At 40.0% G+C, this 27,739-nt stretch overlaps 1 protein-coding gene across 10 annotated transcripts in view; it reads right to left on the bottom strand.

Annotated features, from left to right (window-relative positions):
• The window catches only part of EXOC6 (exocyst complex component 6), a 324,395-nt gene that overhangs the window by 35,712 nt on the left and 260,944 nt on the right, over positions 1-27,739 (bottom strand). For 9 of the 10 annotated variants that reach the window (XM_051823933.2, XM_070057614.1, XM_070057613.1 and 6 more), the window contains 2 exons: positions 22,830-22,971; positions 4,168-4,241 (listed from right to left, as the gene is read on the bottom strand). In XM_051823933.2, coding sequence (XP_051679893.2) covers positions 4,168-4,241; positions 22,830-22,971 — 216 coding nt within the window. The remainder of the gene's footprint in view (positions 1-4,167; positions 4,242-22,829; positions 22,972-27,739) is intronic. The other variant, XR_011382367.1, reaches the window with a different exon arrangement.

The following is a 27,739-nucleotide window of genomic DNA, read 5'->3' on the forward strand; positions in this document are numbered from 1 at the left end:
GGCCGCCGCAGCCAGCGTGCTGCGGCCGGCGCACCGCGCTGATCCAATGGCAGGAGCCAGGAGCCACGTGCTTTTCCTGGTCTCCCATGGGGTGCAGGGCCCAACCACCTGGGCCATCCTCCACTGCACTCCCTGGCCACAGCAGAGAGCTGGCCTGGAAGAGGGGCAACCGGGACAGAATCCGGCACCCCAACCGGGACTAGAACCCGGTGTGTCGGCGCCGCTAGGCGGAGGATCAGCCTAGTGAGCCGCGGCGCCGGCCGTGACTCCACCTTTCAAATAAATAAAATAAATAGAAATTTTTCAAATAAATAAAATAAATAGATACTTTCCAAAAGATAAAATCCAAATGGCCAACAAATACATGAAAAAAATGTTCAGGATCACTAGCAATCAGGGAAATGCAAATCAAAACCACACAATGAGGTTTCACCTCACCCCGGTTAAGAATGGCTTACATACAGAAATCTACCAACAACAGATGCTGGCAAGGATGTAAGGAAAAAGGGACACTAACCCACTGTTGGTGGGAATGCAAACTGGTTAAGCCACTATGGAAGTCAGTTTGGAGATTCCTCAGAAACCTGAATATAACCCTACTGTTCGACCCAGCCATCCCACTCCTTGGAATTTACCCAAAGGAAATTAAACTGGCAAATAAAAGAGCTGTCTACACCTCAATGTCTATTGCAGCTCAATTCACAATAGCTAAGATGTGGAATCAACCTAAATGTCCATCAACAGAAGACTGGATAAAGAAATTATGGGACATGTACTCTATAGAATACTATACAGCCGTAAAAAAAAACAATGAAATCCGGTCATTTGCAATGAAATGGAGGAATCTGGAACACATCATGCTGAGTGAAATCAGCCAGTCCCAAAGGGATAAATATATATGTTCTTCCTGATCGGTGACAACTAACTGTGCACCTAAAAGGAAACCTGTTGAAGTGAAATGGACACTATGAGAAACAATGACTTGATCAGCCCTTGTCCTGACTGTCAAGGAACAACTTACTATTTTATTCCTTTTAATATTTTTTGTTCTACTTAATACCATTGGTTGAACTCTTTAATTAACACACAATTATTCGTAGGTATTTAAATTTAACTTAAAAGTGATCCCTGTTAAATATAAGAGTGGGAATAAGAGAGGGAGGAGATGTACAGTTTGGCACATGCTCAATTGGACTTACCCCTAATCGTGGTTAGAAACGTGCCAGGGGACTCCAATTCAATCCCATCAAGGTGGCATGTACCAATGCCATCTCACTAGTCAAAGTGATCAGTTTCAGTTCATAATTGATATAATGATAGGATTAAGTGTCAAAGGGATTACATAAACAAGACTAGTGTCTGCTAATACCAACTGATAGAATTAAAAAGGAGAGAATGATCCAACATGGGAAGCGGGATGCACAGCACACTCACAGAATGGCAGATGTCCTAAACAGCACTCTGGCCTCAGAATCAGCCCTTAAAAGGCATTTGGATCTGGCTAAAAATCCCATGAGAGCACTTCAGGCATGGAAAGCCAAGACACTCTGGTTAAAAAAAAAAAAAAATGAAAGATCTCTGTGAGTGAGATCCCAGCAGAAAGAACGGGCCATCAAAGGACGTACCTTTCTCTGAAGGGAGGAGAGAGCTTCCACTTTGACTATGGCCTTATCTAAATAAGATCAGAGTTGGCGAACTCAAGAGGCTTCCATAGCCTTAGCAGCTCATGACAATAGCCTCAGGTGATTACAGACCTCATAAATAAGAGTGTCAATTGTTAAATCAACAACAGGAGTCACTGTGCACCTACTCCCCATCTCTGTCCTTAATCAGTTGTACTATGTGAATTAATGGCATAACCAGTACTCAAACAGTTCTTTATACTTTGTGTTTCTTTGTGGGTACAAACTGTTGAAATCTTTACTTAGTATATACTAAATTGATCTTTGGTATATAAAAAATGTTATGAAAAATTATTACTGCATACTGAATATTATACAAAATAATCTTAAAGTTTAAAATTTTTAAGGTTTTTATATATTCTTAAAGGAATTTCACATATTCATCTGAAACCCTCTTGAAAGATTATATTTAACTAAACAGGGTCTTTGTAAAAGACAGCAGACATATATACCATAGTCCTTCACCATTTACTGACTTGATTTCAGAAGTGAGGGTGGCAGATAATAGGCTTTGCTTGTAAAATAATTTTCACATACAGATCAAGTTCAAACAGCACATTTAAATTGATTAAGGCAGCATATTCACATAAGGCAGTACATAGTGCTAATCTTCTACATTGTCTGCTAGGGCAGTAGGCCCTAAGATGTTGTTGAGATAACTGGCTTCCATTAGCAAGTAGGTGATTGGCAGGAAGATAAAGTCTTTTCACTCACAGGTCAGCTATTTCTTTTTCTTTAGAAGAGGGCAATCCTGATGATCCATCTTTTAGCTACAGTCTCTCATTGAGTCCCAATTCTCTGGCCTTCAGCTTTGATATAGTTCTAACTTTCCTCTTGTATCAGCTCATACTTGTCATCAGCTCCTCTATTCAGTACAGCAAATATCAGGAGTTTGACCTCAGGGCAAAGACCGGGTGGGCAGGTAAAATCTGACCACTAGACCTACTTCCTAATCTTTCATACCTAGCAATTCATGAAGCAGTATCAAATTCAAACTAAAAAACAGAAGCATGACCCCTTATAAGTAGTATGAAAAGGGCTCTTTTGCCTTCCTAAGTATACTTGAAAAGAACTGTCAGCCCCCCTATTAAGACAGAAATGGATCACAGACCAGGGGGGAAAAAAGGAAAAGTGAAGAAACTCAACTAAAAAGTAAATAAAGTGTTAGTACCCCCTTTATGTTTAGTGATATACTACTTCATATAAAAGTATAAAAAAGTATGATGTCGGGAACATAAAAGCACCATCAAAACTTGAAGCCACCCTCATTTGAATAATCACTAACATCTGACATAAAAGCTTTATATCATTTCATGTGAGACTACTATTTCCAAGATTAGTTTTATTTTTTGGTCAATTCTCATAGTTGGCATTTCACTACTTAACTGTTTGTTAATTCAAAAAACAAAAATAGGCAGAAAATAGCCACTCTTCTCAATTTATTAATCCAGGCTGCTGAAATCGTAAAATTCAAAGTCATGCTCTAGCAGTGAAAGACAAGAACCAGTTGCATCTTCTCATTTTAGAATACAAAAGAATATGATTAAATTTTATCATTTATAATTGGGAAATTTTTAAGTTTTACTTATTTGAAAGGCAGAGTCACACACACACACACACACACACACAGAATTTTCCAGAGTTGATTCACTCCCAAAACACCCTCAAGAGCTAGGGCTAGGCCAGGCCAAGGCTAGGAGCCAGGAATTCAATCCCAGTCTCCCACATGACTGGCAAGGGTACAAGTGCTTGAGCCTTCACCTGCTGTCTCCCAGGAAGCTGGAATTAGAAGCAGAGCCAACATCTGAACCCAGGTACTCCACTATTATCTCAAGTGGCAGCTTAACCACTTCGCAGAATGCCTGTGCAGACATTAATATCAATACCACTAACTTTCATAGATGACCATGAAATCACTAAGAAATAACTTAAATTTCAAGTGTCATTAAGAGAAAGCACAAAGTTATTTAGTCACATGATTACCAAATTCAATATTAACTGATGAACGTGTTCCATGAAGTTGAGACATTGAACATATACAGGTTCAGAGAGAAGTGCCAGATACATAGTCATCAAGAAAGCAACTTTCTGGAGTGGGTGTTAGGGTGCAGTAGGTTAAGCGGCTGCTTGTGATGTCTACAGCCCATATCAGAGTGCCTGGGATCAAGCTCTGCCACTGTTTCTGATCTGGCTTCCTGCTAATGTGCATCCTGGGAGGCAGTAGATGATAGCCCAGTAAGTGGGTCCTTGTCACTCATGTAGGAGACCCAAATTGAATTCCTGGCTCCTAACTTCAGGCTGGCCCAGCTCTGGCTGTTGTAGGTATCTCCCTCAGTCACTCTGCCTTTTAAATAATAAACAAACTTTTTAAAAAGAAGCATTTTTCTAAAGAAAGATTGTTTCAAGGCAAAGAAGCATTTCTGATTTTTTTTTTTTAAGCAAGAGGTGGAAAGCAATGAATGAGAAGTATATTATTACATCTTACTTGTCTGAGGTCAATGAATGCTAGCTGCAGTGTATCCCCCTGGAATCCTGGCACAGGCTCAGAACTGGCAAATACTATTTAAAAAGAAAAAGAATAAAAACAAGATTGCAAAATATACAAGAGTGTAACTGCTAAATTAATTTATTCATTACAAATGTATTATACTACTTACGTGTAACCATTTCAAATGAAGACTATTTATAACCTTCAATTTCCACTACTGAGAATGTTCTCCACACCCATTACCACAAATATTTTAATAATTTTAAACTCCTAATCTGTCATTTAATCACTGTAATCCTTAATCACAATAAATTTAGAAGCCTTATCCTATGTAAAGTTCAAGGTAGTAATATACTTCAGTCAAGTAAAGTTTTCTGACTCTTTTTAGCCTTAGGTGAACGATTACAGCAGCATTTTGAAACTATACCAATTCTATGGCTGTCAACATATTTCAAAACATCTGCTTCCTTACACAATATGCTCCATAAAAATCCCACCTCTAACTAAGAAGCAAAACCAAGGTAGGAAGTAAACTTCACACAGACAACAGGCGAAATGTTCTAAATAGAAAATTCAGGGTGATATAGAGATGTCTGTTCATGCCTTTTAGTCGTCTTTTTTTTTTTTTTAAAGATATCTCAACACAAAAGATTTTTATTTCAAAATATTTTCAATAGTGTTTTGTGCCCTAAAAAACTTTAATGCTAGTAACAGTTTAGTTAAATTGAAGACAATTACTATACTAGTCATCTTGAAGACAGAAGACTTTGGGCCCATAAAAGAGACCTTATTATTTTAAGCACAAGCTTTTCTGATTAAGAGTGCAGCAATCCGGGACAGCACTGTGGCATAGTAGGCTAAACCTCCCCCTATGGCACCAGCATCCCATCTGGGTGTGGGGTTTGTGTCCGGCTGCTCCTTCTCTGATCAAGCTCTCTACTAGGACCTAGGAAAACAGTGAAAAATGGCACAAGTGCTTGGGTCCCTGTGCGTGCATGGGAGACCTGGAAGAAGTTTCTGGTTCCTGGCTTCGCATCAGCCCAACTCCAGCCACTGTAGCCATTTGGGGAGTGAACCAGCAGATCTTTCTCTCTGTCTCTCCCCCTCTCTGTCTGTAACTCTGCCTCTCAAATAAGTAAATAAAATCTTAAAAAAAAAAAAAAAGAAAAGAAAAGAATGCAGCAATCCTTTCCCTCTCAATTATTATTTTAATTTTCTGAGAGACCTTTAGGCTTTCCATTTTGTATTTAACTGAGCCACTATTGTAGAAGCTATCTAAATTTTCAGTCTATGTAGTTCTTGGAATAATAACAATAGTGATTAAGTTTGGTATGTTTTGTGTGGAATACAGTTTAGAAAATCTCAAAGTCAACAATAAGAAATGAAAATAGTAAAGCTTAGCTTATTTGGCATCTTTGGGAAATGAGGCATTCCAATAAGTCTTTATTTATTTTTTTTTTTTAAGATTCATTTATTTATTTGAAAGTCAGAGTTACATAGAGAGATAAGGAAAGGCAGAGAGAGAGAGAGAGAGAGAGAGAGAGAGAGATCGATCTTCCACCCACTGGTTCACTCCCCAATTGGCCGCAATGGCTGGAGCTGTGCTGATTTGAAGCCAGGAGCCAGGAGCTTCTTCCAGGTCTCCCACATGGGTGCAGAGGCTCAAGGACTTGGGTTATCTTCTGCTTTCCCAGGCCACAGCAGAGAGCTGGATCAGAAGTGGAGCAGCTGGGATTTGAACAGGTGCCCATATGGGATGCCAGCACTGCAGGCGGTGGCTTTACCCACTACGCCACAGCACTGGCCCCTGTTTTTAAGACAATTATATTTTTTGCCTGAAGCATGAAAAATTTTTTAACTTTGAACATTTTTATGGAATTCTAAAATGTACCATAATATTTTCCTAGCCCTGTATTTTTGGGTATATTATATACCTTTGCATTAATTCTCTGGATCACCCATTAAGAATACTTATTGTTCTATATAATACAGTAAAATTTTCAGGGTCTGTTAGGGTATTAAGAACTCTTCTTTGTTAGTTTTTTAAAAATATTTATTTTTATTTGAAAGTCAGAGTTACAGAGAGACAGACATCATCCATCTGCTGGTTCACTCCCCCAAATGGCTGCAGTGGCAGAGGATGGGCCAGGTGGAAACCGGGAGCCTCATCTGAGTCTCCCATGGATGGCAGGGGCCCCAGTACTTGGGCTTTTCCCAGGCCATTAGGAGGGAGCTAGGTGGGAAGTGGAGTAGCAGGGACTTGAACTGGTGCCCATATGGGATCCCAGTACTGCAGGTGGTGGCTTTATCTGCTATGTCACAACTCTGGCTCCCATTCTGTTACATTAAAAAGCTTAGAACACTGTACTGTTTGAGTGCTGGTATTTACATTTTCTAATTTTTCTGCCTTCTCTAAAGTTTTAATAAATTCTTAGTCTATGCTTTCTGTCTCGTCTTATTATCTTTAATCTTCTTGAGCAAATATAGCCTGAGTAAGGGAAGCTCTCACAAGTAAGGTTAGTATGTTTTATATGCACCTTTGAGTATATACACATACTTTCTTTTAAAATTTTTATTTATTTTCATTTTTTTGAAAGGTAGAGACACAGGGCAGCGCTGTGGCATAGTAGGTAAAGCTGCTGCCTGCAGTGCTGGTATCTCATATGGGCGCCGGTTCGAGTCCCGGCTGCTCCACTTCTAATCCAGCTCTCTGTTATGGTCTGGGAAAGCAGAAGATGGCCTAAATCCTTGGGCCCCTGCACCCATGTGGGAGACCCAGAAGAAGCTTCTGACTTTCAAGTAAATAAATAAATCTTAAAAAAAAAAAAAAAAAAAAAGGTAGAGAGACAGAGAGGCCTAGAGATCTTTCATCTACTGGTTCACTTCCCCAAAGCTCACAAAAGCTACAACTGGGCCAAGCTGAAGCCAGGAGCTTGGAATTCAATCCAGTTCCCCTATTTGGGTGGCAGGGACCCAAACATTTGCGCCATTATCTGCTATCCTATCAGGGTGTGCTTTAGCAGGAAGCCAGATCAGATGCAGAGCAGACAGGACTCAAACCAGGCACTCAGCCCAAAGGTGGCAGCATGGCATCTTAACTGCTGCCTTTTGAATATGAGTAACCAAAGTGCTACCATCTCCCTACCCCCACCACTTAGTTCTTGGTTCTCTGCTAGGTACTAAGTAGTTATAATTATTAGATAGGTGACTAAACTCACTTTACTCAGGCCCTCTACTCTCAGAAAACCAAAATTTAGCAAGCAAATCTAGTCACACATTTTAGTATTTAATATCATTTATTCGTATCACTGTCTTTCCATACAATGAAAAGTGGCATATTTTTATGCAGTGGCATCTACATCAGCCCCTACCATGGCCTGGATAACCAAGCTGACTTTCCCTAATACACTAGATCTTAACTGAAAAATGATAAGCAAAACTGTAAAAGCCTATTAAAAAGTAAAATGCTTTCTAATTTTAAAAGTACTTAAGACCACTCAGCATTTTGTCAGCTCCTTTTATTCACAGTCCCAGGCTACTGGCTTACAGTAAGAGTTTACCATGAATCCCTACTCTTCAACAAAGGCTGTAAATGCAAGCTCAACTTCTTCCATCACCACATATATGCATACACACACATGTAAGTAAAGACTTCCTATGACAGAAGAAGACTCACTTTACCCACGGGACACAGCAAGCAGCTCAAACATTGCAGTTATAGTTGCTTCAACTCCCCAAATTTTGCTACATTAAAAATAATCTATCATTTTTCCTCTCCCTCAGTTCCTGTTTAGGATACTGTAGTTTAAGCTCCACTGGCTTAGAGTTAAATCAAAGAGCTTAATGTTAAAATTATAACAGCAGCATAAATTTATATAGCACTTTCTCATATACCATCTGCTTTGACAGTCACAATAACTGATTTTAGTAAATAAGGTACATAAATGAGGGATCATAAAATCTTGTAACTAAAATACCCCCCTGGAAACACTCTCAAAAGTTCCCTATGGATTCAGATTCAGTTATCCAGCCCTTCATTTTATAAAATAAAAAAAATTACAAGTGAAGTGATCTGTCCAGGATCACAATAACTAATTCAGGTCTCCTAGCACTCAATCCATTGATCCATTATCTGATTAAGTATTCAACCTCTCATCTTTTCCTTTTGTTTTCTTAAAAGATTTCATTTATGTGAAAGGCAGAGTAACACAGACAAGGAAAGACAAAGAAAGAGATCTTCCATCCACTAGTTTACTCTCCAAATGGCTGCAATGGCCAGGGCTGTGCTGGGCCAAAGTCAGGAGCCTAGACCGCCATCTGGGTCTCCCACACGGGTGGCAGAAGCCCAAGTACCTGGGCCACCTTTGGTTGCTTTCCCAGATCTATTAGGAGGGAGCTGGATCAGAAGCAGAGCAGCTGGGACTTGAACAGGCACTTAAACAGAGATGAGCATAGCATATGATGGCTTAGTCTGCTGAGCCACACTTGCCCCAAAGGCTCATCTTTTATCCCATTTCTCATAAGAACCTAATAAATATGGAAGAGAAATGCAAAATATGTTTTAGGCATATCCAATGATTAACTGACATAGCATACATCTGTAATTACATGTTATTCAATTTGATCAGCAGCGACATAGTTTTTTCCTTTTACTTCTTTAAAATTCCAATTTGGGATAGGCATTTGGCACAGCCATTAAAGGCTGCTTGGTACTCATGTTGGGTGCCTGGGTTCAAGTTCTGACTTCATTTCCAATTTCAGCTTCCTGCTAACATGTACCTTAAAAGGGAGCAGATAATAGCTCAAGTACTGGGTCCCTGACACACAAAGAGGACCTGGACTGAGTTCCAAGCTCTTGGTTTTGGCCTGGCTTGCCTTTGGTCACTACAGGCATTTGGGGAATGAAGCAGCAGATGGAAAACCTCTTTCTCTCTCTGCCTGTCTTTCAATATATATCTATATCTATATCTATACATATAGATAGATATATAGATGCATATGTATATATTAAAATATATAAAATATATACATACATATGCACACACATACACATACACACATATATATATATTCAAAATTCAAATTCAGTCAATCTTATTGTTTCTATCTTATAAAATATCTCAAGAGTTTGAATCGGTCACCATGTCGAGCTATTGTAATTTTTTGCTTAGATGACAAGAATTTACTCCTATATGGTCTTTCTGTTTGGTTGTGTGCCAATTTTCCATTCACTTATCCCTGTGTGATTTACATGAGATTGCTACCAATTTACAGTTTGACATCCTTTAATGGTAGCCCATCACCTCCACAATTAAAACAAAAATAAGGTCCTTTACAATTTACCCCTTTGCCTATCTCTCTAGTCTCAATTCCTACTGCTTCCCTAGAAACATCTTAAATGCTTTCCATACCAGACTACATACCTATACACTTTCTTGCATATACCACAGTCTCTTTCCACAGTGCCTTTGATCCTTCTGCCTGAAGCATACCTCCTCTTCTTTTCTTTCTAGATCCCTCTTATTTATTTTTTCTTCAGTTCAATCAGCTTCAATGGGAAAGCATCCATTATCAGTGCATACCAGACTCGGTCCTTCAGTGCTCGCATTGCAATTTGCTATACATAGCCTAACCACAGCACTCATTCAATGCCTTGTAATTGTTTACCTGTCTGGGTCTTCCCACCAGTCCATGAACTCCATGAGGATAGGAGTAACACTATATGATTTCTATATCCCTATATCTTAGCACAATGAGTGACACATAATAATTATTCAATGAAAAGTTTTTTAAATGAATGAAAGAACTGAACAAGCAATTTGAGGACCCAGTACTGTGGCCCAGCAGGTAAAGCTAACACCTGCAATCCTGCCATCTCCTGGCTGCTCCACTTCCCATCCAGCTCCCTGCTAATGGCCAGGGAAATACAGCAGAAGATGGCCCAAGTGCTTGGGCACCTACCACCCACATGGGAGACCCAGAAGAAGCTCTCGACTCCTGGCTTCTGCCTGGCCCAGTCCCAGCTGTTGCAGCCATCTGGGGAGTGAACTAGTGGATGAAACTCTCCCCAGACCAAACTTCTCTGTAACTCTTTCAAATAACAAATAAATCTTTTTAATTTTTAAAGATTTATTTATTTATTTTTCTGAGAGGCAGAGCTAGAGAGGGAGAGACAGAGAAAGGTCTTCCATGAAGTTTCTGAAGAACTGCTGGCTAATTTTTAAAATCTCTTGAAGTAACGTCTACAAATTCCTTCTTGCCTTATCTAGATTCTTATTTTGTACACAATTTGTCATATTATGAGGTTTCTTTGTGCTCCTCCCTTGGGGCAGCTTTTAATTAAAATAAACAAACATCTACTTCCTTATTATGCTAACTTTGTCACTTAGCCACTTAGGGTATCTTTTTAATTTTTAAAAAATTTTTCCCAGAGATTTAGTTACTTATTTGAAAGGCAGAATTACAAAGACAAGGGCAAGATACAGAAAGCATTTCTCCTTCCGCTGGTTCACTCCCCAAAAGCCCGAAACAGCTGGGTCTGGGCCGGGCCAAAGCCAGGAGCCTAGAACTCTGTCTTGTCTCCCATATGAGTGGAAGGGGCCCAAGGACTGGGGCCATGATCTGCTGCCTTCCCAGATGCATTACCAGGAAGCTGGATGGAAAGCAGAGGACTGGGATCCAGCACTCTAATATGGGATGTAGGTGTCCCAAGTAGCGGCTTAACCCATTGTGCTACAACACGTGCCCCCCAATAAAATATTTAGAAGGTCAGATCTGAGTCATCTGATCTTATGGGAAAAAGCTATTATAACAACAGAGTAAAAACTGTTCCATCAGCATACCTGGGATGAAGGCTAGTCTGAATCAATATAGATAGAACTAAGAACAATGGGTGATATGTAAGCTGTGTTTACAATAAAATAGTATCTTCTAAACTGGCAATCTTTTTTTAAAAAAATTATTTATTTGAAACACAGAACTACAGAGAAAGAAGGAGGGAGGGAGGGAGGGAGGGAGGGAGAGAGAGAGGGAGGGGGGGAGAGGGAGAGGGAGAGGGGGAGAGGGAGAGGGAGAGGGGGAGAGGGAGAGGGAGAGGGGGAGAGGGAGAGGGGGAGAGAGAGAGAGAGAGAGAGAGAGAAATCTTCCATCTGATGGTTCACTCCCCACATGGCTACAATAGCCAGAGCTGGGCCAATCCAAAGCCAGAAGCCAGGAGCTTCTTCCGGGTCTCCCACATGGGTGCAGGGGCCTAAGGGCTTGGGGCATCTTCTACTGTTTTCCAGGCCATAGCAGAGAGCTGGATTGGAAGTGGAGCAGCCTAGACTTGAACCGGTGCCCATATGGGTTGCTGACACTGCAGGCAGTGGCTTTACCCGCTATGTCACAGCTCCGGCCCCAGGTTTTAAGAGTAAAAAGGGAACAATATTGTGGCTTAGCAAGTTAACCTGCTGCTTGTGACACTGGCATCCCATATGGGTGTCAGTTCTGGCTGCTCCACTCCTGATTCAGTTCCCTGCTGATGCACCTGAAAAAGCAACAGAAGATGGCCCAAGGATTTGGATCCCTGCACCCGAATAGGAGACCTGGATGAAGCTGCTGGCTCCTGGCTTTGGCCTGGCCATTGCAGCCATCTGGGGATTGAACCAGCAGATGGAAGATACCCCTCCCCCATTTTTCTCTCTCTCCTTCTCTCTGTAATTCTGCCTTTCAAATAAATAAATAAATAAATAAATAAATCTTAAAACAAAAAGAGTACGAAAAACAAAAAGAGTTACCCGTGGGCAAAACATATGAGTTACCCCTAAACAGGTTCTAAGGATCTATACAACAGGTACAGGACTTGGTACTGGGGATGAACAAGGGAGACTGCAAAAAGCCAGGCCATAAACATTTATCCTAATATGAAAATATATAAGCTATCATGAAATTAAATGTGGAGGGAGTAAGTCCTTGAAAAATCTGCTCTAGGCAGAAACTTTAAGGTAGAGAATGTGCATTCTGTAATGGAGATATGAAAACATCTACACATGGTAGGTGCAACTGTAAGGAGGAAAGGGGAAAAAGAATGTTCATGGAGTCATAGAGTGAATAGACCAAAAGCTTGACTGAGGACTAAAAGGGAGGCTGAGGAAGCCAGGCTAGTCTCAAGACCTTGCCTGTGATGACAAGGCAGGTGTACATAAAATGGAATAACTTTGTGACTAAATAAATGGATGAATATGAATACCAATAGTCTAGATATTGAAGATTTCTTTTCTGTAATTCCATTTCTTGATAGAGCTAAGGATTTAAAGTAGCCAGTTTGTGGCAAGGCAAAGAAAATACCCTGTGGAGCACTTGTGTCATTAGAAAGGGTGACCAAGAGCACCATCTAGCGGTTTCTCTGGCAGTCAGGGCCTCTTGCCGGGAGTCAGGATTCTCAGATTCGTACTCTCAGGTTTCTATTCTATTCTATTCTATTACATGTGGTTTGCAGCAGCAGGGTGCAAGCCTCTGAGGTCAAATGCCCTTCTACCTTTGTTTCCCCATGTTTTTATAAAGTAGTATCAAGTCCTCTCCCTTTCTTGGAATTAAACATGAGCAAAGTATCTTAAATCAGTTAGCTTAGGCACCATTAAAAGCAGTAACAAACTCAGGTATCTATAACAGGATCCAGTTTAGTTTTTTAAAACACATGGAAATATTCTCTTAACATCCATATGATTTTCCCTTAATCTTCTAATTTTGGGGGCATAGGCCTTTCTCAAGGCTGAAATTAGAGGCTCTGAGGTCATGGCCATAAAATAAATCATCTACAGAAGAGGCCCTTCTTTCTTTTTCTCTCCTCTTTTTTCCTTTTTGAAATAGGTTAAGCCTTTATTCAAAATGAAGATAGACCAAGGCCTTCACAACTAGAGATTCACCTATTTCTCAATAACTCACCATTACAAAAGATGCTAGAGAGTTTAATAAAGCCTTTTCTAGTATCTGTGGATTTAAGAGATGAAACTCCTAGGAGCTGATACCTGCATTTACTATTTGTGTAAAATGCATAAAAGTACATTCTAAACGTATTCTGGATAGTTTTCTTTTTTTCTTTAAAGATTTATTTATTAATTTGAAAGGCAGATTTACAGAGGCAGACACACACACACACACACACACACAGAGAGAGAGAGAGAGAGGTCTTCCATCCTCTGGAGAGAGAGAGAGAGAGAGAGAGAGAGAGAGGTCTTCCATCCTCTGGTTCACTCCCCAGATGGCCACAATGGCCGGAGCTGGGCCAATCCAAAGCCAGGAGCCAGTAGCTTCTTCTGGATTTCCTACATGGGTGCAGTGGATGCAGCGGCCCAAGAACTTGGGCCATCTTCTACTGCTTTCCCAGGCCATCACAGAGAGCTGGATCAGAAGTGGAGCAGCTGGGACTGTCGCTCCCCCTCTTCGTGGAGGAACGACACAGGACCCTGCGCTGTTCTTTCGTCTGCTCGGCCCTCCCCGGGTTTGCTGCTGGTTCTTCCCGGGTTGGCTACTATCCCATCCACCTCCGTGGAAGGGCAGTTCCCCCTGGCCACATTCCCCACTTCCGCAGGGGAGCGGCACACCGCCGGCCGGCTCTTCTCGGGGGCTGCACAGGTGTTCCCTTAGATGTTCCCCTTAGATGTTCCTGGTGCATGCCGTCTCTCTCCTCCTTTATAGTCCTCCTCTGCCAATCCCAACTCGGCTGCCCACACGCCGAGTACGCTGCTCTCCTCCAATCAGGAGCAAGTCCTACAGTTTATTGGTTGAACTGGAGGCAGCTGTGCAGAAGCTGTTTACTTCTCTCCCAGCGCCATATTGTGGGAGAGCAGATGCATAGAATAAGTCTTAATTCCAGTAACTCAGTCTAGTCCGGATTGCTCCCCACATGGGACTTGAACTGGTGTCCATATGGGATGCTGGCACTGCAGCCAGCGTCTTACCTGCTACGCCAACACAGGCCTCTATTCTGGATATTTAAAACACAGAATAGTGTCTTGTCTTTCTGGTTGCCTGCTGCTATAGAAATATCCTTATTTTGTTGGTGATGTGAAGTACTTCCACTTTTGTAAGAACTTGTTCAGAGAATGCAATGGTATTAATAGAATAACCATCAGGTGCCTGTGCTGTGGCTAGTGGTATAAGCCTCTGCCTACGATGCCCCAGCATCCCATATGGGTGCTGGTTCCTGTCCCAGCTGCTCCTCTTCCAATCCAGCTCTCTGCTATGACCTGGGAAGGCAGTGGAAGAAGGCCCAAGTACTTGGGCCTCTGCACCCCCATTGGAGACCTGGAGGAGGCTCTTGGCTCCTGGCTTCTGATCAGCTGAACTCTAGCTGTTGCAGCCATTTGGGGAGTGAACCAGATGGATGGAAAACCTCTCTCTCTCTCTCTGCCTCTGTAATTCTGCCTTTCAAAGAAATAAATAAATATTTTAAAAAATTAAAAAAAGAGAATAACCATCAGCTATGCTTACATCAAGGAGTTAAATGGTCTTGAGTATAAATACAGCAAAATAAATTGGTCTTAACTTTTTGGTAACAAAGGTATAACTTAGAGAAATCAAATATAGATTATAAAAATCTGTAACTTATCTTGTTTATTTATTCAACAAATAAACATTTATAGGCATTTTTAAAGAGCACAGCATTTTGTAGGCTGACTGCAATTTAAAATCTTTTATGTTGAATTTAATTGAACTTTTATCCTGTGTGGTTAAATACTCTCTCTTCCTCCTCCTCCTTTCCCAGTCTTCACAACCCCTGCCCTGGCCCCCACATCATGAGATACATTTTCTAAGTCTCTTCCACTACATAATTCTTTAAGTCTAACTACCCTAATAACACCAAATAGTGTCTTTATTCACTCACTAATTTTATGTAGTTCCCTCTCTAAAATGTCTGGAATCCATCCTCTTCTCTCCATTCCCACTGTCAAAGAGCAATCTCCTTTTATTTTCATATGAAAACGATCAAAAGTCTTTTAACAGATCTTCCTGCTTTCAGTCTCTCCCTTGTTAATAGTTTAATATCTACTAGATACTAGAATTAAGCTTTCTGTGACACAGATTTCAGATCTCATGGCTGGTGTTGTGGCATAGCAGGAAAAGCTGCCACCTATGATGCTGGCATCCTACATGGGCATTATCTCATGTCCCAGCTGCTCCACTTCCTATTCAGCTTCCTGCTAATGCCCTGGAAAAAGCAGTAGAAGATGGTCCAAGTAGTTGAGTTGGTGCCACCGACATGGGAGATCACGATGAAGCTCCTGCCTCATGTCTTAGGCCTGACCCAGCAATGGCCATTGTGGCTGTCTAGGGAGTTGAGCCAGCAAGTGGAAGATCTCTTTTCACCCTTCCTGTTCCCCACCCCCTGACCTCCCGCCCTGTAACTCTTTCAAATAAATAAATAAATCTTAAATTTTTTTTAAAGTTCTAGATCTCTACTACTTAGAAAAGGAAATCCAAGCATTCAAGAGTTTTTCTCAAGCCATTTGTAAAAAATATTTTCATCACACATATTGTAGTACAGGCACATAAGACCCAAGATTCCCCAAGTATATTCTCATCATAGTGCTTTTATCTCATGCTTACCCATCCTTTAAAATCCAGCTCAAATTTCACTTCTATAATGTCAATGTTGTCACTCCCATGACATGGGGAATTAATTACTCCTTTTCTACATATATTTCTATAATGAATTGATATGCTCTATTATAATTATTATGTGTCTGTTTCCTCTCTGGACAAACTATGTAATATTTGAAGCCTGATCCATTTCTTATTTCCCCACATACATATACTTATATATATGCAAAAGTTCTCATTCGACATTTAAATAAATTAATTTCCTATAAGTCCATTGGCTTAACATTGAAAAAAATCCTGTTTTATTATTACAGACTGAAATTTTAGTTCAAGCTAGTTTATCTCATAGGTACATGTGTCACTGGTCACAAGAAATAACAAAGAACATCAACACATAGTTTGAAAAACAGAGTACACAGATGGATCAGGGCTAATCTTCATCAGCAAAAAAATAAAACAAAAAACCATACATAGGTGAAACAAAAAAACCACACATATATATGATTACATATATATACATATATATGTATGTATACACACACATATAAAATAATGCCAGTAACTGAACTGTTTCCAACTTTTCTTTAAAAGATTTATTTATTTATTTGAAAGATGGAGTTATAGAGAGGAAGAGGCAGAGGCAGAGAGAGATCGTCCCTCCACTGGTTTACTGTGCTTGTTATTAAAATTCACCTTCTATTAGAAAATTCTTTGACTTAAGCACCTTTCCTGAGTTGCCCAGGATCTTTAGTGGATTATGGTCTCCAGTGTGAGTTCCAAATTCCTGCTTTCTGATTTGCTTGGATCTCTTGTTAGCGTAGCACAAACTAGAAGGATTTTATGTTAATCCTGAGAACCAGACTACTGTGTAAGGGTTTCCAAGAGTTTTGAAGACAAAGTAATTACTATGAGTCAACATGGGTTTATGAAGAATCATAGTAGTATCATTTTTTTCTTTGAAAGGGTAATTAGACTGGTAGATGAGGAAAATTCATTAGTTGTTAGTAACTCTATATGCTACCAAGGTATACAACAAAATTACTTACAATAAAAGAACAAACTATGAGTTATATTCAATTAGGATATTAATAACTGTCCAAGAAATCTCAAGTTACCTACAAGATAATGAATAATGTATCTATGCCAATATGACAGTGAGATCCACACAATGCAGTAGTTCCCAACCTTTATCACACTTCAGAGTTATCTGCCTAGGGGAGGGCCTAGTCAAACAAACTGTGAGCCCACTCTAAGATCCCAGTTTAGCAAGTGAAGTCAAAGAATATGCATTTCTAGCAAGTTCCTATATAATGCTACTGGTGCTCACCTGCGGACCACAGTCTAAGGATACAAATATAACTCAGGTCATCAATAATAAATTTTGTTCAGTAGTTGGCTAGTGACTCTGCTAACTATGTAGAAGATATAAATGTAGAGATGATATTAACTTTTGATATAAAATAATCTCAACAGGCTAGTTATGAAACAAATCTTGGGGCTGGCGCTGTGGTGTAGCGGGTAAAGCTGCCGCCTGCAGTGCCAGCATCCATATGGGCACCAGTTCGAGTCCCAGCTGCTCCAATTCCAATTCAGCTCTCTACTATGGCCTGGAAAGCAGTAGAAGATGGTCTGAGTCCTTGGGCCCCTGCACCCACGTGGGAGACCTGGAAGAAGCTCCTGGCTCCTGGCTTCAGATTGGTGTAGCTCCGGCCATTGTGGCCAATTAGAGAGTGAACCAGCGGATGGAAGACTTCTCTCTCTCTCTCTCTCTCTCTCTCTCTCTCTCTCTCTCTGCCTCTCCTTCTCTGTGTTACTCTTTCAAATAAATAAATAAATATTTTTTTAAAAATCTTAAAATTTACTAAAGATAATCTCAACATCCTAAAACAAAAATCAATCATACAAGTATTGGATAAGAAAAAAGAATGCTTAGGGGCAGGCATTGTGGCCCAGCAGGTTAAGCCACCGCCTGCAACACTGGTATCCCCAGTAAGTGCTGGATTGAGTCTAGGCTACTCTACTCCTATCCAGTTCCTTGCAAATCAGCCTGGGAAAGCAGCGGAAGATGGCCCAAGTACTTGGGTCCCTGCCACCCACATAGGAGACATGGATGAAGTTTCTGGTTCCTGGATTCAGTTTGGCCCAGCTCCAGCTATTGTGACCATTTGTGGAGTAAACCAGAGGATAGAATCTCTCTCTTCCTCTCCCTCCCTCCCTCCCTCCCCTCCCCTCCCCCCCACCCAGCTCTGCCTTTCAAATAAATAAATAAATGCCTTTTTTAAAACCATGTTTAGCAATCAAAAAAAAAAAAAAAGGAAATATACAGAATACTTGTGTCTTCATTTGAGAGTATACTCTGGCTACCAAACAAGGTACGTAACAGTTTGGATTTTATTAACAGTCTAAAAGACTGTCATTGACAGCCCAATACGCATCATATTTGTTCCCCTACCTGGATATCTCTGTATTTCACTTTGGGTATCAGACACTAAACAGAAGACAGTCAACCAGCTTGTTCAAAGAAGAGCTTTAGATCTAAAATTTGATCACATAAGACAGCAAGAGGAACTGTTGATGTCTGGCCTTCAGAAGATTCAGAGGGAAATAAGAGCAGTTTTCATATAATTAGCTGTGCACAAAGATTTTTCTGTATGATCTTAAGCAAAACTACCACCTACAGTTGTTGGGTCTCCTACTGGTCACTAAGTACCCAGCTGAGGGGAAGAGAGATGGGAGAGCTAAGATCCAGTTTATATTTCACTTACAAACCATGTATCTTGGTACAGGTCAAGTCCAGCTAGAAAAAGGGTAAACCTTCCCTAATGCAGGTAAAGGCGACTGCTCCGGAAGACTTTTCCTTTTAGTGAGAGGACTGTTCCTAATTTGTACAAAGGAATAATACAGACTAGTGGTGACTCTGGCCTTAAAGTAGAACTAGGTCCATTAAGAGAAGTTTAGTGAGAAAGTGGTTTCAGCTCAATATAACAGATTACAATGTACTCTATGAAAACACGTTTTCTGAAGAGTAGTTAACCCCCAAAACTGGATGTTTAATGAACAACTAGACGACTACTTAGCAGGGTTATTTTAGAGAGGGTTAAGATGAAAAAGTGAGTGCATGTGTGGATACTGAAACTCAGGAGTGGTTCAGCTTCTAGGATTCTGCATCTGAACTACCTATCTCCTCCTCCATACTACAGCTGGTTCACATGGTATCCAGACCTCTTCTCTTCTCTTTACAAACCTACTACCCACTGTGCCTTCCTTCTACTTAACCAAATTCTTCTTCCCCTCTCCCTTCTCTGCTTCCATATGTAGAGAGCACACATACTGCATTAACACTGAAAACAAACTTGGTACTTTAAAAAATTGTTTACTTCTTGACTTGGAAAAACAATGCAAGGGACATCAGCTAAAATGTTCACATCCCACATCAGAGTGCCTGGGTTTATCATGTGGTTCCAGGTTCCCAATTCCAGCTTCCCACTAATGGAGCCCCTGGGAGGCAGCAGGTGATGGCTCAAATGATTGCATCCCTGTAACTCATGTGGGAGACCTGAACTGAGTTCCTGGCTCCCCGATCCAGCTCCAGCTGTTGTAGGCATTTGGGAGTGAACCAAAGGGATGGGAACATGCATACTCTGTCTTTCTGTGTATCTTGAAACAAAACATTACTTAAAATGGGATGAAAACTCATTTTTAAAGAAGATTTATTTGTTTAGTTAACTTTAAAAAAACTTATTTATTAATTTGAAAGTCAGAGTTACACAGAGAAGGAGAGGTAGAGAGAGGTAGAGAGAGAGAGAGAGAGAGAGAGAGAGAGAGAGAGGTCAGTCTTCCCTCTGCTGGTTCACTCCCTAATTGGCCACAACAGCCCAAGTTGCACTCATCTGAAGCCAGGAGCCGGGAGCCTCCTCTGGGTCTCCCAGGCAGGTGCAGGGTCCCAAGGACTTGGGCCACCTTCTACTGCTTTCCCAGGCCACAGCAGAGAGCTGGATCAGAAGTGGAGCAGTCAGGACTTGAACCAGTGCCCATATGGGATGCCAGCGCTGGAGGCAGCAGCTTTACCTGCTATGCCACAGCGCTGGCTCCAAGAAGATTAATTTATTTGAAAGCCAGTGTGACACAGAGAGAGGGAGAAAGGGGAGGGGAACAAAGAGAGAGAAAGAGAGAGAGAGAGAAAGAAAGAAAGGGAGAAATTTTCTAGGGGCTCACTCTGCAACAGCCAAGTCTGGGCCAGGCCAAAGCCAGGAGCCAGGAATTCCATCCTGGTCTCCTAGATGTGTTTCAGGGGCTCAAGTACTTGGGCCACCTTCCATTGTCTTCCCAGGTACATTAGGAAGGAGCTGGATGGGAAGTAGAGGAGGTGGAACTCAAACCACACTCCAATATAGGATGCCCGTATCATAAGCAGTGGCTTAACCCACTATATCACAACACCAGCTCCCCCCCACCCCACCCCGAACTTATTTTTAAAATTCTTCTTAACATTCATTAGAGACAACTAAATTTCATTTTCAAATGATCTATATATCATTAAAAGTCATAAATTGAGGTATGGAAACTTTTGCACCAGAAAAAAGTGTGGAAAACAATTTCATTATCTATACTACACTACTTAAAGTAAAAAGACGTTGGGGCTGGTGCTGTGGCATAGTGGGTAATGCCACCGCCTGCAGTGCTGGCATCCCATATGGATGCCGTTTCAAGTCCCGGCTGCTCCACTTCCAATCCAGCTCCCTGCTAATGTGCCTGGGAAAGCAGTGAAAGATGGCCCAAATCCTTGGGCCCCTACAGCCACATGGGAGACCTGGAAGAATCTCCAGGCTCCTGGCTTCGAATCGGCCCAGCTCTGGACATTGCAGCAATTTGGGGAGTGAACCTGCCTCTGCCTCTCTGTAACTCTGCCTTTAAAATAAATACATAAATAAATCTTAAAACAAAAAGCAACAGTTTACAAAAAAAGTAAAAGGATGTCTTTTGGAAGAGAACATTTAACACTAGAGGGAATGAAATAAACATGAAAATATAATCTATTTATATTGACTATATTAAATTAATTATATATCAAGTCACTGAATTTATATTCAATGGCTACTGAATACAAGACACTGCATTAAGAAGTACTGATTATGTTAATATATGGTAATTGTAAAGGAGCAGAGCTGCACAAAGGCATTTTTTTTTTAAGATTTATTATTCGAAAGGCAGAGCAACAGAAAAAGAGGCAGAGACAGACAGACAGAAACTCTCCGTCCACTGGGTCACTCCTCAAATCAGTACTTGGGCTATCATCTACTGCCTTCCCAGGCGTATTAGCAGGGAGGTAGATCTGAAGTGGAACAGCCAGGGTGCTTGATATGGGATGTCGGAGTTGCAAGTGGAGGCATAACCTGCTGCACCACAATGCAGGCCCACAAAGGCAAAATCTTAAAGGAACCTGAGATGTCTTCTCTGGTTTGTCTTTGAATCTTGGTCTTTCCCTTTCCATACTTACAGGGCCAGAAACTCTTCCCTCACCAGGCTAGAGTTTAGCCCTCTTGTAGCTGACTCCAGACTGCCTTCAGAGTTATCTCATACTCAGGACCTTTCTTGGTCTTTTTCAAGAGATAATCCCTTGAGAAAACATGAGCATTTTAAAAGGAGTCTTCAGGAGCTCTGCTCAAAGTAGAAACTGTCCTATGGCAGAAGAGTGAGGCAGATTTGGGGTTTAAGTTTCTTTTTCTAAGTTTGGATAACTCTTCATGAAGAGGTAAGAGAATACAGAAAAGATTTAGATGTATAAAGTTGCCTAACCATACAGTATTTTCCATCTTTCAGCAATAAATCTAATTGAGAAGATACAACCAATGCCAGCAAAGGATTCAACCAAGTAATTATTTTGAAGCCACACTAAAAATGTAGTAACACAAAACACTTCAAGCAATACTCCATAAGATATTTATATAGGCAACATTATACTGAAATAATCTCATAAGACAATTATTAAAAAAACGAAGAAATCAGTTTCAAAATATTTGCAGGATAGAGAAAACAATTTGAGCTTAGAGACTTGCACAAACTGTGAATTTTTTGTTGGTGGTAAATATTTTTTAAAACAAAATAAATACTTCATAAATTATAGCTTTAATTTGAAAAAGAAAAAAATATACATTCATAATTACAGAAAATCAGAAACACTACCTAAGAAAAGAAAATGAATTATGTTTTTCTAGAAGAATTTACACACAGTGGGCATACAAATATTTGATTTTTAAGAAGTGTCATTCCTGCTTTAGTTGCAAACTGCTGACATTTAGCTTTTTAATGTCATTCACAAAGAAAATATTATTGCAGATTTTTTCTCAGACAAATATTTGATAATCCTTCTTGTGTCCTACTGATTTTTAATTTGTCAACAGTGGTGACTGACTAAATTGTCAACCAGGAATTTTCATCTTTTAACCAGCATACCATTCATTTGAAAGCAGAATTTGAAAACTGCTCACATACAGTCCTGTATTTGAAAGAGTTAGAATTTAAGAGTTGATAAAACCATATCCAGAAGCACACGTAGCAAGGCTAATAGCCAAATAACACATCTAGTTTTGAAGCTGACTGGCTAATGTCAACACTGGATTACAGAATCTGCTACCAATGTTACCTAAACGAAAAGAAGTGAGAAACAACAGCAACTGAAGACTAGAAAAATCTTTGGGAAAAAGAAACAAAGATTCAAAAGTTTCACTTGGAATGCAGGGTCCTAAGATTATCCTTCTGCTAGGTATCTAAAAAGTTATTTACAGGGAAAGTAAGAATGACAAACGCAAATCACTGCGTTCATTTATAACAGCACCAGGAGACTCCTGGCAAGAAAGGAAGAATGACCAAAAGAAGGAATAACAGGAAAAATGAATCATCTCGGATGTGCAGCTGAGACATTTTTCTCTTCCTGAAAGGAAGCCCCACTCCTAAGGCTACTAAAAGTTTAGCTGAATCAGGTCATTTCTTTCTTTTCCGAACTATTCTATAATTTTTTTCATATAATTTAAATACAGATTCCTAACCATGTACAAGGACTTAACTGATATGGTACTTACATTCACACTGTATGACATCCAAGTTAAATTGCTGAACAGCTCCCATGCTTATCTGTTTTAATTCACTGTCCAGTAGCATCTGCAATAAGGATGTTGACAGATGCTGGCAGGCTGACATGCAAGCTGTCTGGGCAACTTTCCCCTATTAAAACAAACCAAACCAAAAAAAGAATAAATACATCATAAAGTGTCTAAAATTATATACCTAAAATTATTTTTATTGTATTTATTCAACACAATAGTGATTACTGGCCTATGTTTGTATTCTGAATAGCCATGACTTTATATCAGGAATTAAAACAGATATTCTTAGCTCCCTTGTCTTTCTTAGAAGATAAATATAATTAAAAGCTCTAACTGCATACAGGAAAATTAAAATGTAAGTTAGAACCTATTATTATTTTAGATCTCTTGAAACATCTCAAGTATTGAATGCACATTAAAACAAGGGACATTCATGACATAAAGTAACTGTTATATTGACAGAACATTTCTTTCTTGTTTGCTTTTAAGAATTATTTTATTTATTTGAAAGACAGTCAGAAAGAGAGGCAAATCCAGAGATAAAGAGAGAGAGGTCTTCCATTAGACTGGTTCACTTCCGAAATGACCACAATGGCCAGAGCTGAGATGATCTGAAGCCAGGAGCCAGGAGCTTCTTCTGGGTTTCCCATGTGGGTGCAGGGGCCACACATGTGGACCATCTTCTACTGCTTCCCCAGGCCATAGCAGAGAGCTGGATTGGAAGTGGAGCAGCCGGAACTCGAGCCAGCGCCCCTGTGGGAGGCTGGTGCTGCAGGCTGGGGCCTTAACCCACTGCATCACAGCAGTGGCCTTGACAGACATTTCAACTATATAGTGCCCCCTCCCCCACTTTAAAAAACTTTTTTTGATTTGCTTATTTAAGAGGCAGAGAAACAGAGAGAGACCCCATCCTTAGGTTCACTCCCCAAATGCTGGCAACAGTCCTAAAAAGGGGCTGAAGCCAGGAGCCAGGAACACAGTCTGGGACTCCTACAGGACAGGGGTGAAAGGAACCCAATCACACTAGCGTTATCACTACTGACTCCATGGATCTGCATCAGCAAGAAGCTGGAGTCAGAAATGAGCTGACCTTGAATTTGGACACTCTGACAAGGACACAAGCCTCTTTAAGACACATCTACTCTTTAAGCTATCATTTAAAAATTTAACCAAGCCAGAATAAAGAAAGTTAATAGTATAATTTAGTATTACTATTATTTATACTGCATCAAATATTCAAAAAATATTTTCAGTCATAAGTCCATATTTTTTTTTATTTGACAGAGTTAGTGAGAGAGAGAGAGACAGAGAGAAAGGTCTTCCTTCCGTTGGTTCACCCCCCAAATGGCCAGAGCTATGCCGATCCGAAGCCAGGAAGCCAGGTGCTTCCTCCTGGTTTCCCAAAAGGGTACAGGGGCCTAAGCACTTGGGCCATCCTCCACTGCCTTCCTGGGCCACAGCAGAGAGGTGGACTGGAAGAGGGGCAGCGGGGACTAGAACCTGGTGCCCATATGGGATGCTGGCACTGCAGGTGGACGATTAAGCAAGTGAGGCATGGCACCAGCTCCATAAGTGTATACTTCTAATAAAAACATTAGCCTATAGTGTAGCTTCTATTACAGAAGGAAAAAGAAAGTTTACCCACCAACATGACTTCAAAATCATCAACATGCATTTTGCTTTGGCAATTGAGGTTTTGCTTGTTTTTAATATTTACTTATTTATTCAAGAGGCACAGTTACAGACAAGGAGAGGGAGAGACAGAGAGAAAGATCTTCTATCTACTGGTTCACTCCCCTAAAGGCTGCAATGGCTGGAGCTGGACCCATCTGAAACCAGGAGCCAGGAGCTTCTTCCAGGTCTCCCATGCAGGTACAGGGACCCAAGCACCTAGGCCATCTTCTACTGCTTTCCCAGGTCATTAGCCAAGAGCTGGATCAGAAGAGGAGCAACTGGGACACAAACTGGTGCCCATGTGGGATGCCGGAGCTGCATGCGGAGACTTAACTATTGAGTTTTAAAATTACCTGACAATTTAGCATTAAAAAGTTAAGCAGAGTGGCCGGTGCAGCGGCTCACTTGGCTAATCCTCCGCCTGCAGCGCCGGCACTCCAGGTTCTAGTCCGGGTTGGGGTGCCGGATTTTGTCCCAGTTGCTCCTCTTCCAGTCCAGTTCTCTGCTGTAGCCCAGGAAGGCAGTGGAGGATGGCCCAAGTGCTTGGGCCCTGCACCCACATGGGAGACCAGAAGGAAGCACCTGGCTCCTGGCTTCGGATCGGCGCAGCGCTCTGGCCCTAGCGGCCCTTTTGGGGGTAAACCAACGGAAAGGAAAACCTTCCTCTCTGTTTCTCTCTCTCACTGTCTAAAATCTGCCTGTCCAAAAAAAAGTTAAGCAAAGTAAGCACACTTATACATTTTTTTTTAAAAGATTTATTTATTTGAAAGACAGAGTTACAGAGACAGAGAGACGGGGGTGGGGGGTATCTTCTATCTGCTTATTCATCCCCCAAATGGTCACAATGGCTGGGACTAAGCCAGGACTCCTAAACTCCACCTGGGTCTCCCATATGGGTAGTAGGGGTCCAAGCACTTGGGCCATCTGCTGCTGCTTTCCTAAGCATTCATTTGCAGTGAGCTAGATCAGAAGTGGAGCACTTGGGACCTGAAATGGTACCCATATGGGATGCCAGCGTTGCAGGTGTAGCTTAATCCACTGCGCCGTAACACCAGCTCCACAAACTTGTGCGGTTTTTTTTCCACTATAATAAATAACATCATTATAAAATACTTTATATAATACTAAAGCTCTACATGAACTTTCACTGATAGCTTTAATTGAATTTTTAAATGATAATTAAGCCTCTAGGTTACAGAGCCAAAGCACAGTCCTATATCACTTTCAGTATAAATTTTTTGTTTAAACAGGTTTTGCGTTTCAGCTTGAAGTTTAAAATAAAGTATCATAAAGCCTCTTTTAGGTAAAGTTTTCCAGTGTTACACTGCTCCTAGGATGACTGCCTTCAATAGACCATTATGTGATTTGGTGACAAACTGAACCCTTGACAGGATTCAAAGATCTACAAATATGGTTAGAAATAATGACTTTTGGAAGAAATGCCATATCTTGTCTCACATCCGTTAACAAATATTTACCTATTGACATTTCACTGTTTCCTACTTATCACAAAGGCCAATAAAGCTACAAAATCATGAAAAAAATTCTCCCAAATATACCAATTAAAGTATACTGGTATAAAACTGCTTACATAAAGGTGATTTGTTAAAAAGGAAATAAAGAATATAAATATATTTCAAGATGTTTATTAGAATCTTTGGTCTTTAAATGACACATTAAAAACCAGACCAAAAAAAAAAACCTTTTTGAATGAGTCTTTAGCATATAGACACTATGCACAGTGGAAAACTGCGTATCTGAAAGGAATGTCAATTTCTCAATCAAAAACTGTAGAGATAAAAGCCAATGTGAACAATATATCTGACAGATACTGATGAACTGCCAAAAAGGAATGTAACAAACAATGAAAAACCCAGCATGCTTCAAGATTTCCCAAACCCAAGAGGAATTAGTCTGGGAGACATGCAGCTCTACTCCCCAAGCCGAATAATATCAATATGAATGGGAGGGGGGAATAAAGCAAAAAAAGGAAAAATCAATGGCATGCCATTTAATTACAATGTAATAGGCTTAAGAATACTTAATGGAAATGTCACTTTGACTGAATAGGAACAGCCAGTGCATCTGAGTTTAATGTGCTTCATAAACCAGCTCTATTTGACTTGCCTCTATAATATACTAACTACAAAGGCAGATGAATAGATCTCCAAATTCAAAACAGGGTAATCAACATTTCCCCTTCCACATTACTTTATGATTGGAATTCTGGGACTTCTTTCTTCTATTTGTTCATACAATTCATGCTCTTCCCACTATGTTCATACAAATTATACTCTTCCCACTATGTTGTTTAATACTAGCAACTTATTTCTATGATCTGATTTGGTACTCATTATCCAAAATGTATTGAAATATCACACTTGTAGTCCATAAACATGTACAATTATTAATAAAAATTTTTAAGTTAAAAATTCACAGAAAATGAATGAAAACGCTATGCACAGATTTTTAAAACAATTTGCTTCAAACAGACTTATCTTTTAACTAAAAAACACCCTCTAAGAAATCATTATTAATAATTTTATAAGTGAACAGACACACACTGTAAGTGGTATTGTTTCAAGGAAACCTTTAAAAGTTAACATGGCTTCTGATGCCACAAATGACTATATAGCAATAGTAATAGAGCTGAAAACGATGGTTAGAAGTACAGATTCAGGTTCTTCCATAAACTCAATGGGAAGAGGTAATGAAAACACAACATGAATTTAGCTCTTTATTTAAATAACACATGTAACAATGAAGTCCTAATATTAAATTTATTTTGATTTGGAATATTAAATATAGGCTTACTATTCTCAAAGACAGACATTAAAAGATTTGTAAAATAGTTCAATGAAATATTTAATTTAAATGAAAAAATCTTTTCATAACTCAAAATTTAAGCTAACAACATCAAATATTCAGATTCTTTACATTTTAAAAAAGTGATGTTCTAGATGATTAAACATTGTTATTTAAAAGAAAATTTTCTAATTATAGAGTGTGTATAAATATTCTTAAACTTTACCTACTATTTATTTTTAGACAGAAAAAATTTAATGTCCTCTAAATTTACATACCTCAAAATACAGACTTTGGTTTAATCACACTTCTTTCTGAACACTATTATTGTGGATGCTCTTTGTAATATATCATTTTCTAAAATAAAAATAATCTAAATACTTTTGCAGTTATCTTTAAAAACTAGC

The sequence above is a fragment of the Oryctolagus cuniculus genome, chromosome 15 (genome assembly GCF_964237555.1).
Source record: "Oryctolagus cuniculus chromosome 15, mOryCun1.1, whole genome shotgun sequence".
Classification (NCBI taxonomy): Eukaryota; Metazoa; Chordata; class Mammalia; order Lagomorpha; family Leporidae; genus Oryctolagus; species Oryctolagus cuniculus.